Below are 19,238 nucleotides of genomic sequence, written 5' to 3' on the forward strand. Positions count from 1 at the left end.
TAAATGTTTTATTTTGAAATTCCCTGATTCTTCCAGGTATTTTCAGGAAAAATAAAATTCCCTGCGAATTCCCGGTTTTTCAAGTTTTTTTTCAGGTAGTAGGAGCTTGGAGGTTTAGTCATAAACTTTCTATTGAATCTTTCGCTTTAAAGGTTCCTAGCGTACATATGTAAGTGTTTATGAGAATCTAATTGAATAAGTCTAAAACATCAAACATTTATTTGGTATGCCATCAGAACGACTTATTTTCTTCCCTTTGGTCACTTTTTAGTCACTTTTTTACAACTATAAGTCACTATTTGGTCACTTATTTCTTCAACATGTTCACTAAAATCACTATTTTTGACAGAATTGATCGCTACCAGCCCTGAAAAGGGAACTTCCTCAGTTACTGAGTAAACTTCTTTTTGAACTGCAGCTGAATAACATTTCCGTGCGATAAAAAGAAAAGGCAAATCACTTAGTAGAAGTGAAATAGAGTGTACTTAGCACTGTTTTATCGTAATCACATGTACATTTTGGCATAGTGTTGTGATGAATTAGGATAGTCTACTCTATCTTGATGAATAGGTCCTTGTTGGTAAATAATGTACAATGAACTACAGACATACGGATGTACGGATATTGTTTTTTCCAGTATGTACCTACGATACCACGATCCGATATAAAAATGACCTAGGAAATTCGGGTAATTTTACATACATATCTATAACATTTTTAATTATCTCAACAAGCATTAACTTTTTTATCAATCTACTTTTTCACAGATGCCTTTTGAATCGACTTTGTTAGAAATATGACAGCTCTGTTTGCCACATATATCAGTACTAATCTCTAATCTTAATCCTACCCCGCAATTGACTAAGTCGAGCTTTTCAGAACATCCGAGAGAAAATTCCTTACCACAGACGTAGGCCCTCCGGATGTTCAATGTAACACTTCAAAAATAAGTAGTTGCCCACTTGAACCCCGCCGTAAAATGCCAACACAGCAGAACAAACAGACACGACAAGAAACGCGTGTTCCAGATTCCGATTGTTTCTCATGTGAAAATTCATCTGGGTCCACCCAAAGAAAACCGTCCACTTGGTTTCGCTAAACCGCCTAACAATGGACGGAACCCTCCCCGCTTCGGTTCCTCTTCCAGTACAAAATGTGCTGCCTCACTGTCTATTATTGTTATATAACCTCTCTGTCAGCTGGTTGGTTTTGTTGTTTGCTGTCCACTGCGCGTTTTTTTTTTCATTTCCGAAATTGTAGTTACAGCCATCATGTCATGGCTAATGCTCAACTACTGCACCCGGTATCTAAATAGTAGTAACTGGTATGTAGGGTAAATTTCACGCGGCTTGAAAAATAACGTCTGCTCGCCATATGCCCACAACAATAGGAAAGGGGGGGGGGGGTTGAGGGGGTAAAGAAACCCATAAACCTCAATTTGGCATGTCGCTTTGCGGGCAAAAACATTGGGAAATACGAAAACTACACTATCAAAAAGTTGTGCTTCCTACAGCACAATAACAGCATTGTTGTTTCCTCAACATAAGAAAAGGTTAGTTATTTTCTCGTTTTTTTTTTGGCAAAAATAAAGGAATTGAACTTTTTTCATGCCGTTTTTCATTTTGGCTTTCTCGTCGCTGCTATGCGGACAAACCGACTAAATAGTCCGTCGCGTCGCCTGGCTCCGGCCAACCAGTCAGCCGACTACTTTTCTTTCCGCTTAGTAGTTAGCAGCAACAATTGGCTTTCAACTCATTTTCAAGTCCCACAGGAAGAAATTGAACTTAACGGGGATTGAATTACAATGAGGACCGGCACCGGAGCCGCCCGGTGCGAAAAGAATTTAAACTAGCAAATTGATGGCAAATTTTCGATTTCCTTGCTTGCTGTAGGTACCTGCTTGTCGGCCGCTTCTGGTCTCATTTCCGATGCAAAACAGACAGACCTATCTGCATGAGGAGATGACGAGCAATTAAACTTTCGAATCAATTGTAAGTTCTGCAGCAATGTGCTTTAGGTACAGCAGAGGGGCCGTCGTCGTAGGTGGAGTAATCATTTTGGTCGAAACTCCTCAGAGCCACTGGTATTTACGAAAATCAAATTGAGGAACAGTGACACAAATCTGAATAAAGACGCTCAAAAACATGTTTTACCTTTGATTGTTGTTTTAAAGACTAGGTGTCTTCGGAGAAGTTGCTCAAAATGATATCGTGCCTCTTTTGAAATACACACCTGAATAATCATTAAGCTTGTATTACATATCCAAATTATAACTTTTTGCAGTTACGAGATAGCAAGTCTATGTCTTCAATAAAGTCAGAGCAGTTGATTTTATGAACATTTGCTGAAGACACCAAGTTTCTACCTTTTTTCAAATTTGATCAATTGATCATGTTCCAACAAATTATGGGCATCATAGAAATATACAACTTATAGACTCCGCCAGAGCCCCACCCTCTTTTCAAGCCGTTGAATATGATCGTACAAAATACGCTTGATGGGCTTTACATAATGTTTACTTTATCGAAACAAGATTAGAGTAGGTACCTTCCGTCAACGTTGCCAGATATACCGATTTATCGGTATTTGTACCGATTTTCGAATTCGATACTGACTCCTCAGAATACCGATTTTTGAGATTCTGTACCAAATCGGTACCAATTTTTTAATAATCCAAAAATGTCAAAATAAACTTATGTGAGAGACTTTTATCTTTTTGAATACGTCAATTTCTTTGAGCCCTTCAATGAATCATTTCGTCAGGTCATTTTCCACAGAGATGGCGCTGTTCCGCTGGTAGGAAGTAATAAAAATCCCCATATAAAAATGGAGAGAAATAGGAATAACTCGCTTTAGATGCATATTCAGATCAAAAAAAGTGAACGACAACCTAAAGAAATCAATCATGACCTTTGTCGTTCATTTATTTCCCGGAAATTATTGTTTAACAAGCCACAATTAAATAAAAATATGTTTTCCCTATACAGTTTTACCCGCTTTACTGCCAGGCTCCAGAGAGCCAAAAAAAATCAAATTTGAGATTGAAAATTCACCCTCACGAGCTCAAGCTCTCAACATGTCATGTATATTGATGCCACACAATATGTGATTTCCCTTTCACAGACTACAAAATATAGTACCTAGCCCTGAAAAAATGATGGATCTCTTATTTGTGCATTTAGATGTTCCATACAGGGACGGAGCTTTGCAAGTATTTTTGTCGAAGAATATGTTAGAAAGGAGGGACTCCGGGTGTTAATTCAAACTGCATATATAGAGGTACTATACATGTTTTGACCGAACTGCCCTCTGTTAACAATAAACGGAACTAAGTGTATGAAGGAAAATTAACGCATAAGCGACACATCTAAATCTCAATTCTAGATGCTCAAAAAATCTCACACTAGCGAATAAATCTTCGAAAAATCTTCTTTCATTTCTCGCATCTACTTGCATCACGCATCATCTTTTTGCAGGAAATCTTCAAAATCGTGATAAATCTTCTTTCTATCTACTCAGTGTACGCGCAGCTAGCCACAGCAAAACACAATATTTCCTGCATCGTAGATAGAGTCGTCCCCCTCGCTTATATAGTTAATTGCTCAACAACTTATTCCTCTTTAAAATTGTCTTATGCTAGTTTTTTCCATTTTATCGCCGATTTTGGCTACCCATGAATTGAGAAATAGCTGATGGTTGATTCATGGGAATCGGGAAATAGTTTTATCTTTTATGTGACCAACATTCTTCTGTTGGAAGTTTCTTCCCCAGGAATTGTTTTATCCACCTTACTCTGTAAGTTGTTTTCTGATTCCTCAAGGAAAGATATTTCCACTTCCCCTGGAAGTTTCTTCTGACTTCGCTCGAAAAGTACTTCCGTCTTCTCCCGTCTTCTCCCGTCTTCTCCTGCCAGTGCAAACTTTCCCATGACGATTCTAGTGATTTTCACCGGAATTTTCGTTCGACTCCCCCAGAACTGTCCCGAAAACCCTCTGGCTTCCCCGGAGGAAGTTTCTGACTTTCTCCAGAAGTTTCTTCCAAACTACCACAGGAAGTTTCTTCCGTCTTCTACAAAAAGTTTCTTTAAGCTTCTACCTGAAGTATCTATCGAATTCTCCCAGAAGTTTCGTTTGTCTTCCTTCCTGAAGTTTTTCTGTGAGCATCCTTCGGAGTTTTTATTACTACTATTGGAAAGTTTTTCCAAGCTTCTTCTAGCTTGTCCTGAAAATGGCTAATTCTTCCGGAAGTTTTTTATATGTGTCTCAAATTTTTTTCTAGGAAGTTCCTCGGATGTTTTTCAGATTTTTCTAACATCTTTCTTCAAACCCACTCCAAAATAACGCCTTTCTTCTTTTTCGGCTTCCTTCAGAAGAAGCTAATTCAAACATTCCCTGGAATTTCTGCCAAATTTCCTGCAAAGACCGTTCTTAGTCCAAAAGTTTAAATTGAGCGTCTTGAGCGCTATATGACGAATCGGAAAAAAAAACTCGACCTTCGCCAATTTGCATGATACTATGTATAATTGTTTGTCATGGGCAGTAAACAATTGACAAACTTCGTAATATTGAAAGCTTTCTAAGTATAAGACGTCAAAAAATTCCTAGGAAAATTTTCAACTGTAAACATTTTCAAAGACTAGAAATTTGTAGAAGCTCGAGCGCTCGGTAGCTTAGTATTTGTTCGAAAATCGAGAAAAAAATCATGTCGCAGAATGATGCCTTGAGTTCTTTTCTAAGTCCATTACAGCGTACCGCATTTTTTTCCGAACTTGTATTCTGAAAATAAAAACAAAATCATTTCCAAATTTTAGAAAGAAACTAATTCTAAGATCATACAATGATTGCTATGTTTCAAAAGCATTTAAATGTTTTTAGGACTGTGAAATTTCATTACATTTAGAGTTGGTTGGAAATGCTGTCTAACATGAAGCTTTAGTGTGATAATTTATTAGCTAGAGAATGATCTTAGAAGAGCGTACACACTAAGATTATTTTACCGAAATCTGTGAAATTTTTATCGAAATCTCGACAGCTGAACAGTTCGGTGATTTTTCACAGATTTTCTGTGAAAAATTACAGGAAAACTGTGAAAAATCACAGAACTGTTAACCGAACGTTCAGAGAACGTTGAGATTTCGGTAAAATAATCTTAGTGTGTAGGTGGATAGTTCCGTTTAGAGTATGGCAGTATGAAAATTGAATAGAAGTTGAAAATGAGCGAAGGGCCATTAATGCGACAGTACAAAGTCACACGCACACCTTTTGCCTAACCCGTACGATGTACGCGGAGATTTGAAGTATGTCTTCAAATCTTCAGGCAAAAAGTATGCGCCCGCCTTTGCTCATTACTGTCTGCGTCTGTGGAATAGTTCTAGCGACGTTTCATTCCAACCAACTCTGAAAATCGTAAACTTCGCGTATGAAGTAATATAAAAAAACACTTTGAATGAACAACTTAAGGCGGGAGTAGCCGTCAACAATGCTGATGATGGTACAGCACGCAAAAACCACCCTACTGCTTTCTCTCTGAGATGACCACGTTGGTCATGACGAGACGAGCAACACAATAGTTGGGTAAAGAAGAATTGCATTATAACACACCATCGACTGGAAATGCTCTCGGCAACGTGGGGCTTTAGGTAGTGATGAAACATTGCTAGAACTATTCCACAGTAAACCAGCCGGCGCCGGTAGTGTAGTGGTAAGCGTGACCTCAAATCAATGTGTCTGGGTTCAATCCCAGCCGAGGTCAGTGGGATTTTTCTGAGGCATAAAAAACTCTGGTAACGTCTTCCTTCGGAAGGGAAGGTTGGTCCCGGCCCATGTGTGTTGAATGGGTGCTATATCCTACGCAGGTGTTGAAGCTGCCTCCCTGCACATTCGATTGTCGTCAATGGATGGCAATCGATGACCGACTTTAAATCAAGGAATGGAATGAATGAATTAATAGAACGCTACCACAACGCATCGCTTGTTGAGCAGAAAAACGTAGCACTTTTTGATTCACCGAATTGTTTGCACTTCCCCTTCTGTGTTCTGTGGGTATCTTCTAGCTTCCGTTTTATCGAGGAAACTTTTTCAGCTTCCACTGGAATTTTCTTTTATATTCTCCTAGAAGTAGTTTTCTACTTCCTCTGAAAGTGTCTCCAGACTTACCCGAAGGTTTATTCCAACTTATACTTGAAGGTTCTTCCGAGCTTCTACTGACTTTCCCGGTAAATGTCTTCCAACTTCCCGGGAAGTTGCAACCGACTTTTCACGAAAGTTTCTCCACTTCCCCCAAAAGTTCCTTACGGCTTCTTCTGAAACAGTCTTCCAAATCCCGCAAAAAGTCTTTCTGGATTTTGTTGGAAGTGTCTTCCAACTGCCTCTGGAAGTTCGTCCAGACTTTCCTTGGAAGTTTTCTTTCAACCTACCCTCGAATCAGTTGCACAATGAAGAGAATCAGTAAAACTTTGTGTTTCTCTGCAGTTTGCTTTAAATTATAGTGAAATATTTCCATATATTGGGTTTTGAAAGTTTGTGCACAGGTAAAAAGTGAGGCTACGCGACGCCACTGTAAAGATTCGTAGACAAACTTTCTTATATATTGAGTTTTTATTGAAGTTTTGAACCTGGCAACTTGTTGGTGATCCACATCATCCTTTTCATTAGATAAACTTCATAAAAACGTTACAGTTGGTTGTATTTTTTTTCTAATTCGTTTACCAAACATGTAACATTCTTTTACAGTTTAGTTTAAAAGATGTATCGAGTCTGTTATAAATTACAGCATGTCTATTAAATTCAAGTATATAAAGTTAATGTTTGTATTTGAATCGATTTCGACTAATGCATTTGGCACAAAAAGTATTCTAATAAGTATTACCATTACCATTACCATATTACCAAGTATTACTAATTGAGTACTTGGCACTAAGGAGGTCTACAGTAGTTATGACAAAATATGCATATCTGTTGAAAAATTAACAATTTTAACCAAGATGACCAGTAAACTGCAAATTCAAGGACATTTGAAACACCGGGATAAATACTGGGAAATGCCTTCAATTTCGATAAAAAAAAATCGGGGGAATATACCTCCTATCTCCAAAAATAAATTCTAAACCTAGGAAACTTTTCAAGGGTATTTGTCTGTGCTAAATTTTCAGAAGTCTATGAAGAATTATCAAGAACTTTAAAAAATCAAAGGACATTTTAAGACAATTTTAAATTAATTTTTGGAATGACACCATGTAAAATTAAGTGCTCTGAGGGTCGATTTCTTCACCTCGGCTGAAATCTTAAATCAGGTTTATCCATATAGTTAAACCTGGTTTTAAGCTTAAGCGGAGGTGAAAACCCCAGCCCCGAGCCTGACACATACGGGCGTTGCTTTAGATTATTGTTTAAATTATTACAGATGCAAAATTCAGCTCCGACACAATTCTGGAAATAATTCCAAAATAATTGAGAGAATTCTATGATTGCTATTTGCTGGCCATCATGTATAACGTAATCAAAAGGAAATTATTCAAATCACTTCAAGTGCTCTTCATAGGAGATTCCGTTGAGAGTTTCGATATAATTAGAGGAATTGATGTAATGTGATTATAAAGTTTCAAGACAAAAACAGTTTATTCCAATATTAAACCTAATTTGAGTTTCTGAGTCATCATATAAATGACACTATTGGTTACTTATTTATTATTTAAAAGTCACTATTTGGTCACTATTTCCGTAATTTAAGTCACTAAAGTCACTACTATTATATCGCATCAGCACTACCAGCCCTGCATTCGAAGTAATGACGTTCAGTGAAGTAAAATTAGTGGTAACTAGTTGTGACTATTGAAAATCTGAATGAATTTAGGATAAACCCCTACGCAGGGTTGGTATGCACACATTTTCGCACAAATTTGCGCATTTCTTGTAAGAAACTTCTGTAGAGGTTTCAATAAACCCTTACTTACATTTTATGTATGTATTTACATTTTGTTTTATGTGATTTATTCTGTGAATCTCAGACTTAAATTAAATGTTCACCTAGGTCTCTAGAGGTCTCTAGATGCGAACCTAGCGTTCTAGTTTTCCGGTACTCGTGGAAACAAGGCATATAAAAATCCTTGACGACCGAGTTTCTATTTCGAGTTCGTTCAAATTCTAAAGGAATGTTTTTGTCGCTTGAGTCGAGTTTTATAAGACTGGTCAGATGAATTTACACGTCACTTGGAAGGAAGAGTACACTACACTGCCATTGGTTTCGGTTGGTTGTATTGGCCGTTCACTCATGTATGGAATCTCAAACTCCTTGTACAGGAACGCACACTTGTACTTTATAACTGTATGCTTGTTATCCGTTATCTGTGGATGTTCAATGTCTTCTGCTGCCCTCTAATATCACTGTTTGCTTCTTACCTATTGTTTCCTTGTCAACCTATTCACTTCCAATCGATGTAAATCTAACACTTTTTACAATATGCTTTTCTTTTTGCTTTTTTCCCCAATCATGCATCATCACGTTGTCGTTATTTGTAAATCATTTACGAACCCAACTGCATCATCACACACGCCATCACATCACAAAAAAAAATCCAAAAACATCTACCCTACCCCAACTCGTGGTGGAAAACCGCAACAGACAACAACGAGTTGGAATCGGAATACTTTTCCGAGCAATTGGCAGCGGAATCGCTGCCCCATTACCAACCTCCTCCCCCACCACCGGTGGTAGCACCCGTGTCGCACTCACTATCACAGGCGTCCATGACCGGGTCGTCATCGTCGCTGTCGTCATCGATTGGTCCTAACGTAACTGCCGCTACCAATCCGACGGCAGCCGTGTCCCAACAGGCTCAAATAACCCCGACTTCGACCCTGACGAAGCACAATCTGAGCAATTTGAACCAGAATCAAAACAACTATCAATCATCACAAGCATACCAAGCGACCAACAACAACTACAGACCGCAGGCCTATCAGCAGCAGGCTCCTCCTCCGCAACAGCAGCAGCAACAACAGCAGCAGGCCAACCATTATCATCACAATAGCAATAGTAGCAGCAATGGTAGCGACGGAGTGCGTCAAACTGTGCTGCAAAGCTCGCAAACTCCGTCGGGAAGCGTCGTCCAAAATCAAAAGTACTACGACCCTTATGACAACTACGCAAGACCAAATCCGAATGCGGCAATGGTAAACAATAATAACAACTACAACAGTCATTACCATCATAGCCAGCAGGCCGGCGTTGGTGGAGGTGGCGGTGGTAGTAATGAAGGAAGCAATGGTGCTGCACACAATTATCACCACTTGCAACAGCAACAGCGGCAGCAGCAACAACATCAACATCACCATGGTCAGCATCATCCACAGGCAGATGCTGTCTATGGGCATCCCCAGCAGCAACGATACAATGGTCAACAGTACGCACAACAGCAGCAGTACCAATTCAACAATGGTAACGTCAACAACGGTGCCGGAATCGGCAAGATTGCCGACTACGATCCACTAACCGATGGTCCCAGAAACATCCCGCAACCGAGCCGGCAGAGCGCGACCCTGATCTACAGCTCCGGAAACTGTAAGTAGAATACCAATTTTGCACTCATACCTCATACTCAATTTGATTTAAATGTTGTTGATGGTAAATCAATCTTGTCTTGACATTCACTTTTGTTCGGGAAAGTTTAGATATTGGTTTACAGTTCTTGATGTTGAATGTAAGTCCCTAGCACCTTTCAGAAGTCTCATATGTGCTATGTGTTTCGTTCTATTTTTGTTCATTTTATGATTATCATTTGTCTTTGATTTATATCAAACTCGCTTGAACCTTGTTGTAATTAATGTTATTGTTTAAATCTTCAGGATCTTGGATCCTTCGAGTATATCATCATTATTGTATTAAAGTAATTCACAATCATAAAACATGCAGATAGTACGTTCCTTTTGTAATTTTCTTCGAAATGTTCACTAGTTCATGTAGTTTTTTTTTCATTGTCAATATATTGCCTTGCTGCACTGATGCAATTCCTGACATTTAGTCTCTAAATCTCTTAAAGCTCCCTCACAGGTTAAAATATTTTGTATTTTTCACTCAAAATTATTGCATGTTTATCAAATTACACGTTCAAAACCAAGTTATTCAATCCATAAAAGCAGAATTTACGATTGTGCTACATTAACACGAATGTCCTGTTCACGAATACAATGTGGGGTTCATGAATGTGAGAGGAAAGAGTGGTTATCAACAGAAAGTAGATCCTTATTCGGAGTAGTAACCATTCGAGGTAATGACGTTCAGTGAAGTAAAATTAGGGTAACTAGGCATGACTATTGAAAATCTGAACGAATTTAGGATAAACCCCTACGTATGCACAAATTGACCACTTTGTCAAGCAGTTTTGGCGTGACTTTCTACCAGCGATTTCACAAAGCTGGACCAAATAATTTCTATTTTTTTATGAAACGCACAAATTTTGGCTACTTTTCTCGAGGTTCTAGAAGAAAAAATCTCAAAATAATGTTTTATTTCAAAGTTCGAGTGGTAGTAAACGTCATTTTAAGTGCTCGAATAAAGAGGTTAATTGCGCATTTGACAGATTCCACGCAAACTCGACTATGAGTTTCTCAGCACCCTCTTAGATTTCAAGGATAGTTTGTGGGTGTAAAGATATTTTCTACTTAAGAAACTTTGCATACTGTAAAAATGTTTTCAAGGATGATTTGTAGAAAACTGTATGAGCTGTATCAACAAAATATAAAAAAAATATTACTACACTGAAAAAACATATACTTATAAACTCAATTGATTTCATTCAGTGCAAATACGAAAAAGTGTTGATTATTTTTTTTTTCCTTTAAAAGTTCCCATCTTGGGATGTATGGACGACTTGTAGATAAATGGTGTGTCTTTCCGTAGATTTTTTTTTGATTTTTTTAAGTGGGGTTTTTGAAAAAGAATTTTGTAGGACCTTTTAATTTTGAGGTACATTTTTATGTAGAAAATATTCGAAAATAAGTTCGACTCTGTCCAAATGGTGATCAAGATTTTTTCAGTTCCAAGACGGACAGAATGTATCCAAATAACATTGAAAACTTTATCAGCTTTCTTCAATATCAAATCATGGTCATTTGATAAAACCAAAATTGATACTTTGGTAGTAACCTAACCATTGTGAGGAACAACATCAATATCATCAGTTCTGTCAGACTAACTGTCAAGCATTGTAATAACATTGTAGGTTTTATCGAGGTTTTAAAGCATTCTTCAAGTCTGAATCATGGTCTACTGAACTCTTATAAAACCAGAATTGTTACTTGGGGCTAGCTCCTGCCGTTTTGTAAAATTAACTATTTTTAAAATCATCGTCTTCAAAACCAAACCCCCCAATTGTTTAATGAAGTTGGCGCTTCTGCCCTTGCTCCACATGTTATCATGACAGATGCGGTCGAAAGCTATCCCGTAGTCAATGAATACCAAATACAGGGACTCTTGGAATTCGTTCCCCCGCTCCAGGATGATACGAAGCGTGGTCCTTGAAAGATCTTCCGACACGGAATCCTGCGTGCTGCTCCGTCGGAGACTCGTGTGGATCTTCTCCTGTATCTGATACAGGATAGCTTTGCTGGTCACTTCCAAGTTCAGCTGAGAAGTATTTTATAAAGGTGAATCATTTAAGTCACTGCACAGGTTTTCGGATTAAGAATCAAGCCAAAAAATAGGATCAAAATGCGTACAAATATAATTTTGATAAATAAATGCAATGAAGTAATGAAGTAATGTGCAATCCAAGCCTTTGGGGAATTTTCCTTATTATAGAGTTGTATAGATTTTTCTCCTTTACTTTACTTTAATCTTTGGTTATTATTAGTTAGGTAGGTTCCGATTCTACACGTTGTAGTTTCGTTTTTAGAGCTGTGATCCTGATATTTTTACCTAGGGGATAAGTACTTAAGAGGATTATATTTTGATAAGTCTTTAGTTGGAATGACACTGATGAGGACTGCACATTGTAGTCGAAATACGTATCGGTCATAGATACCAAAATTAATTAAGTGTAATTAAATAAACCTTTTTTACTTGATTACCTCTCACCCCAGCAGGCCTGGGTTCGATCCCAGTCAGCGCCGCCGGGATGTTCTGAGGCATAACATCTCTGATCACGGAAGTAATGCCGTTGGTCCCCGGTTCATGAGTTAATGGGTCGATAGGCAGGGTCCAGGTGTGGGAGCTGCCTCCCTGGTGTAGGTAGCATTGGTGTTCAGCACGGAAAACAAGATCGACGAAAAACAAATCAGGGGAAAAACCTTTTTTTTTAATCAATGTAGGGGAAATGGATGTAATGTCGGCCTAAATGCCTTTAATTTTGACCCATACATAAATTCTGCAATCGATTAAATTTCAAAAGCGACCAAAATATCCATTAGTACCGTCCCAATAACGCGTTCATCTAGATAAAATTGATAAATATCAGATTTTTAGTGATGGGCCCAATCTTAGATCGATAGGCCTACATTAGAGCCATTCCCCCTAATTTGATTGACCTCCGGCTAAAAATCACTCAGATAAAGCTTTTTTTAAACTAGGGCTTTAAAATAAATGATAAACACTTAACTTTCCAATAGATCTTTGTGACTTGAATTGGAAAAATCACCTAAAATCCGCTTTGGGGTTTGTTTTCAATTTAGCCTTATTTTCTTAGCCAAAAACCAATTTGTTTTTGTAGCAAAACTATCTGGGTGCAGAAATATTGATCTAGGATGTACCAAGAACTTTAGAGAACGTTCAAAATATTCAGAGAAGTTTCAAAAGCTTCTGGGAAGTTTGAAAAACTTCAGGAAGTCTAGAACTTTAAAGGGTCACCCGAATTAGATCCGCATGCGTTGCGTTGACGTACATTTGACAGGTAGACAATATAGTAAAATGTCACTTTACCACAACGCATCAGATTAGGATCTAATGTGGGTGGCCCTTTAAAGTTCTAGACTTCCTGATGTCCTTCAAACTTCCCAGAAGCTTTTGAAACTTCTCTGAATATTTTGAACGGTCTCTTGAAGATTGGAGAACTTCATGACAGTTTCAATAACTTCAAGAACATTTTAGGAACTTTACAAGAACTTCAGAAAAAATCTGATAGGTTTAAAGATCTTCAGAAATCGAACAAAAAAAAAACAAATAGAAAGTTCTGATAACTTCAGGATAGTTCCTTGTACATCCGAAAAATTGTGTTACAATACGAAAGATAATAATACTTAGGAACATTTTGAGAATTTCAGGTTCGTTCAATTAATTTATAAAATGGCACAAACTTTACAGATGCTCATAGAAAAGTGTCCAGAAAACTTCAAGCAAGTTGAGAGTGCCATCAGGAAAATTGTGTGATCTTTAATGAAGTCCCGAGAATTTTAAGAAAATGTTGAAAACTTTTTATCAGTTCCATTATCATTAGAACATTTGTGGGAGCCTTCAAGAGGTTCTAAGAAATTCATGTAAATTCCAAGATTTGCAAGGAACTTCCAAAAACTTCAGTGGTCTATTTATGTAAATTTTGAGAACCTGAGGGCAACTTCATTGAATTCAAGAAACCGGTGAGAACCTAGAAGTTTAATAAACACTGAAAACATCCGGGGCTTTTAGAGAACTTAAGAAAAATTTCGGAAATTTCACTGAAGAAACATCGGGAAGTTTATAGATCTTCAAAATGGTTCATAAAAATTTTGGAAGAAGTTCCGAAGAATGAAAAAAAAAAATACCGAGGATTTCAGAGAATTTTAACAAACAGACTGCGGGATAATATCTGCAACATTTTGGGTATATCAGTTTCAACTTCAAGGTGGAAAATTCGGTAACTTTTTAGAAGTTCTTCAGGGATATCCAGAAAACTTTAGAGATATCCAGAAATCATCTTAGAAGTCTGCAGAACTTTAGGAGAATTGTGGAAACTATCAAGAAAGCTAGCTCTACAGATCTTCAGGAATACTTCGATATGTTAAGGGCAGTTCAAAAAACATCGGGGAAGTTTAAAGATCTGTAGTTTTTGGGTGAAGATAATAAGTGCTACTTTGATCTGTAAATTTTAAATTGTATAAATTTAGGACAGCACCACGAGCTTCAGTTAAATTTTCAGAAACTATATAAAGTTCCATGACTTTCATGGAAGTCCAGAGAACTGCAGTTTAGAGTTTTTCGAGCAGCTCTGATAATTAATTGCAGAAACTTTCAAAAAGTGCTGAAGAATTTTAGAATATTCCTAATATTTCAGAAATGTTCTAACAGTGCCTAGAAAAAGTTCCTTGAACATCAGAATTTTTTTTGAAACCAGTACTGTTAATTTTCATATCATTCGATTGAAGATGAACCTATAAAACGAATTCTCACATGACCATAATTTGAAAAGTCCCTTTCTCATTCGAAACTCATTGTCACTGTCTGTCAATTGAGTCAGTCACTATTATTTGCTATACGGCAGTGGAGTATGGAAGAAACCCACCATAATGATCCCGAACAGACAAGTCAACCCGATGTCGGATCAATGCAAGAGAAATTTAAGGTCGATGTCGACCCAATGTCGTGTTGTTGTCGGGTCAATTTTGGGCTTATGTCGGATCAACATCGGATTGGGGTTTGGCATGAGTCAGGTTGGTGTCGTGTTGGCATAGCTTTTTCGCCGGAATGTCGACCAGAGCTCCGGTTATGTGTAGGTTACACTCAATTGAATGATATCAAGCGTTTCTCAAATGAGAATGATCCATGCCTTCGTCAAATGACTAAGCAACTGATATCACCCATTCGAAGGGGGTCCCCGCTGATAGCGAATAGCTGCTTTTCTCGTTTTCATCAAACATGTTTAATTGATTTTGAGAATTTACAGCACTGGTTGGAACGTAAGAGAAGTTCCGAGAATATCTTGAAAATTATGGGGACTTCATGAAGGAACGAAAACGCCAGCCAAGTTAAAAGAAGCTCAGGGAATTTTTGGGATGTTAAAGAAAGTTGCATGAGTTTCAAGGAAGTTTGTATACAATACTTTCGGAAAATTGCGTGAGCCTTAGCGTAGACCGAAGAATTCCAAAAAAGTTCATTTAGCTTCAGGAATATTGCGTGAACTTTTAAAAAATTCTGAGAAATTTAAGGATGTCTACAGAATTTCATTAAGGATTAAACATCTTTTTAATGGTTCCATTAACTTCAGGGTAGCTCCGAAAACTTCAAGCAAAGTCTGGACTAACGAATTTTAAAAAATCTAGAAGAATTCGCAATTTTGCTTCGGCTTGGTTGTCATTGTCAACGTTATAATCCAGAGGATGAAATCTTCACCAGGGCTAGTTTTAGATTTTCTACGCTGATCGAAATACGGCCTAACTGTATGTCCCTTTGGACACATCGCCAAAGAAACAATTTTGGTTTTATCATAGTCTTGTAGACCATGATGTGGTCTTGAGGAATGCTTTAAAACCTTGCAATATTACTTATCAAATATCACCAATGCCCAAGATCACGCTTGATTTTCGTAGATAAAAATCAACAAGCATACAGTTGCGGTTGATTTTGCAAGCTGTGATATCGCAGCTCGGAATATCAAGCAAACGAAACTCACCAGCTGCAAATCTCAACAAACTGTGGTGAGATTGAGTTTAATGATTTTTGCTTAAACCCGAAGGCAACCGAAACTTCCATAACGGTTGGCAGCAGTCACTTCGTGTCTGCCATTGGTGAACAGTAAAAAGAGATAGTATGCTATACTTTCTCATTCTAAGAAAACGATGTGCAACGGAATGATTTTTGTGTCTAATCAACTATCCGCTTGATTTTTGCACGTTGTGAATAGTCTCGCAATATCAAAGGAGTTTGTTAAATTAATATCAAGCATAATTTTTTGTTCCAATATCACGCGTTATATTGAGAGCGTATGAGAGCGGAAAAATATAATTTGATTGATGATTTTGCCAACACTGCTTGGACGTAGTGTTTAGATTAGTATTTTTATGTTTTATTGCGAGCTGATTGCAGACAAGTTGTTCCTATACCCTACCCACTACGAAAAAGTCATGTAAATTTGGATGCCCTGAAACCGACACATACAAGCGGCCCGTTTGACATAAGATCAGTTAAAAGAAACGAGAAAATCAATTCAATCCAACGTTCTCTTCGTCGAGTGGCGAATGTTTCGGTTTAGAAACACATAGTTTTACATGAAATGTTTGTTTACGTTCCATGATTTACGTCCAATACGCATTACGTCTCGTGTAAAAGTAGTTTTAGTTACAGGGAACTAAATTGTATGTAAATTCCCAAATTACAATTATGGTGGCTCCTTAACCCGTTAATGCCCAAGTAGTTTTTGCTCTCCAGGCAATTCATGATTTTTCCAGGAGTAACCCAAGGGTTATTCTCACAATATTTGAAAACAAGTTGTTAAGGATATGCCAAGGATTATTCTAATGATATTGAAAACTTAATATAGGGGAAATGTATGTAATGTCGGCCTAAATGTCACTAATTTAGGCCCATACATAAATTCAGCAATTCACTAAATTTTGAATAGCGACCAAAACTATCCATTAGTACCGTCCCACTGACGCGTTCATCTAGATAAAATTGATAAATCTCAGATTTTTAACGATGGGCCCAATCTTAGATCCATAGGTCAACATTACAGACTTTTCCCCTACGTTCCCAATTTCTGTTAAGAGATGATAAAAGAAACAAACATGCTGATCTATAAATAGATCACTGGGCGTTAATGAGTTAAAGGGGCGCATGCATTTTAGTTGGTTGGACGCACATATGAAAAATCAGTCAGAAATCCGCTCTTAATTTACCATGGCAGCACTGGTCACTTCAGATAAGTCTACAGAACTTTACAAAACTGTGAATACTTTATAGAAATTCCAAAAACCTCAGATAAGCTAGGTCCAGAGATCTTAAGGGTAGTCCCAATAATTTCAGAAAGTCCAGCATTTCCGGGTAGTTTAAAGACCTGTAATTCTATAAGAGTTAGTTTCGATTAATTCTGGACAGCTTAATAAAATACAGGCAAATTTCGAAAAACTTTGAGAGTTCTGGAAATTTCAGGAAAGTCCAGACAAGTCCTGAGAAATTTAGAAAACTTCAGTCAAATGTTGGGAAGTTTACAGAAGTCCAGAAATGTTCAGGGAAAATCTTCAGGTGAAGAATTTCATGAGAATTATGCGAACTTCAGAGTAGCTTCGCGAACATCAGAAATGGTCAATGAACCTTAGTTCAGTTAAATTAACTTAACAGTTCTGAGATCCTCATCCATGCAGGATGATCAAAGAACTTCAGAGCAGTTCTATTAATTGATTGCTGGAACTTCCAAGAATTTCAAGGAATGCTCGAGAAATTTCAGGAAAATTGCGTACTCTAGTTGTGTGTGTGTACTTTCTTAATTATAATTATGGGCGCCCATTTGAAGGGCGTATGGATTCAAGGTGGGTATGCAAAATCAGTGAGTAACCAGCCCTACCATGATAGCACTGTGGTGCCTGCTCGACAACAAGGATTCGCATGTTTGTGACAGTGACAAAAGATTGTCTACGGCAAAGTTAGATTTTTTAAATATCAAAAAATATATACCTTTCAGTTAGCGAACACTATCCGGCGCCGGTGGTGTAGTGGTAAACGTGACTCACCCAAATGGGTCTGGGTTCATTCCCAGCCGAGGTCGGTGGGATTTTTCTGAGGCATAAAAATCTCTGGACAGGACACGTCTTCCTTCGGTAAAGCGAAGTAAAGCTGTTAGTCCCGGTTAGTTGTGTGTTGAATGGGTGCGATATCCTACGCAGGTGTGGAAGCTGCCTTCTTGCACATTTGATTGCCGTCAATGGATAGAAATAGATGCCCGTCGGTGATTGTGGCACGGATTGCGGAACAGAGACCGACATTAAATAAAGGAAAAAAAAAAGTTAGCGAACACCAAGTGCACACTCTCACACATGTTGCTATCTAATCTTATCTGTACCAGAATTCATTTACTACTTTTACATAAATTGATCCATATCAGGGGTCTTAGGATATGCTGAAACAAGCTTCAGAAAGCTCCATCTGCTGCAAAACAACCTTTTCCCTAGCATGAACGAGCGATAAACGAAACCTTAATCAATTCTCATAACTGTATCGAACCATTATCAGCTAATGTTCTCCTTGTCGGAAGCTTTACCACATGGTAAATAATTATTAATCGAGCAGCTGTTTGCTTGATAGCTGCTAAGGACTAGAACATCACAACAAATCCTTCCAGGTTGTTAATAGTTAAAGTAATGTATATGTTTTGCTCAGACACTTTCCTAAGAACATGCAGTTTAACGAAATCAAAATTTCAAGCCACAGCAATTAACTTAAGTGTCCACAGCAGGAATACCTGTATCTATAGTGTACCAAGAAGTAACACACAGCGTACAATTTTTACATTTTTCCTTTCCGTCCCATTATTCCAATGAATGATGACAGTGTCCCAGACAGATAGACAGACAGATATGCATCTCTTTTCATCTCCGATGAATGTCGCATCGCAACATTGGGTCGATGAGCCTATATGGAGGAAAATATATGTGTGTTTGCATGGCTTTTACCAAAACAACTCATGCTGTAATAAAAACTATAAGCACGTCTCGAATGTCGCAAAACAGGATGGGGCACATGTGCTTTCCTGGCAGTCATAAATTCAAACTTCTGCAATGATAAATTTTAGCAAATGGGACCCTTCAATGCGTATAGAAATCGCAGAAGTAGAACAGTATTGTGATTGAATGATTATGTCACATTTTGAATGTATGTGTTCATGTTTCAGAAAAAAAGCTAATACTTTGTTTTCAATTGATGGGTGATTTAATGTTTCTTGTTTTTTTTTTAGTAACTTCCAACAACAATCGACGAATCGGTTCCGTTAACGACATTGATCCGGTTAATGGATTATACGGTTCGGTTTCGGAAACCCAGCAGCACCAGCAGCAGCAAAATGTCATTTATCATCAGCAACTCCTACAGCAACAGCAGCAGCTGTATCAACAACAACAACAGCAGAGACAATCGCAGCTTCAACAACAACAACAAGCACAGCAGCAGCAGCAACAACAACAACAAGCACAGCAACAGCAACAACAACAACAACAACAAGCACAGCAACAGCAGCCGACGCAATACATTCAACCTCCTCAGCAATACGGAGCACCTACGTCGACTCCGGCCGCGAAACCGATGGGAAAAGTGGTAAGTGAAACTCGAATTTCTGAACAGTTTTT

At 37.9% G+C, this 19,238-nt stretch overlaps 1 protein-coding gene across 2 annotated transcripts in view; it reads left to right on the top strand.

Moving 5' to 3' along the window:
* Lasp (lasp) overlaps positions 1 to 19,238 on the top strand; it is a 191,662-nt gene that overhangs the window by 165,626 nt on the left and 6,798 nt on the right. The window contains exons 5-6 of one of the 2 annotated variants that reach the window (XM_065224981.1): positions 8,620 to 9,558; positions 18,851 to 19,206. In XM_065224981.1, the coding sequence (XP_065081053.1) occupies positions 8,620 to 9,558; positions 18,851 to 19,206 (1,295 nt within the window). The remainder of the gene's footprint in view (positions 1 to 8,619; positions 9,559 to 18,850; positions 19,207 to 19,238) is intronic. The other variant, XM_065225067.1, reaches the window with a different exon arrangement.

Source organism: Ochlerotatus camptorhynchus, unplaced genomic scaffold (genome assembly GCF_037179485.1).
Source record: "Ochlerotatus camptorhynchus isolate MF236.1 unplaced genomic scaffold, CSIRO-AGI_Acam_v1.1 ptg000002l, whole genome shotgun sequence".
NCBI lineage: Eukaryota > Metazoa > Arthropoda > Insecta > Diptera > Culicidae > Ochlerotatus > Ochlerotatus camptorhynchus.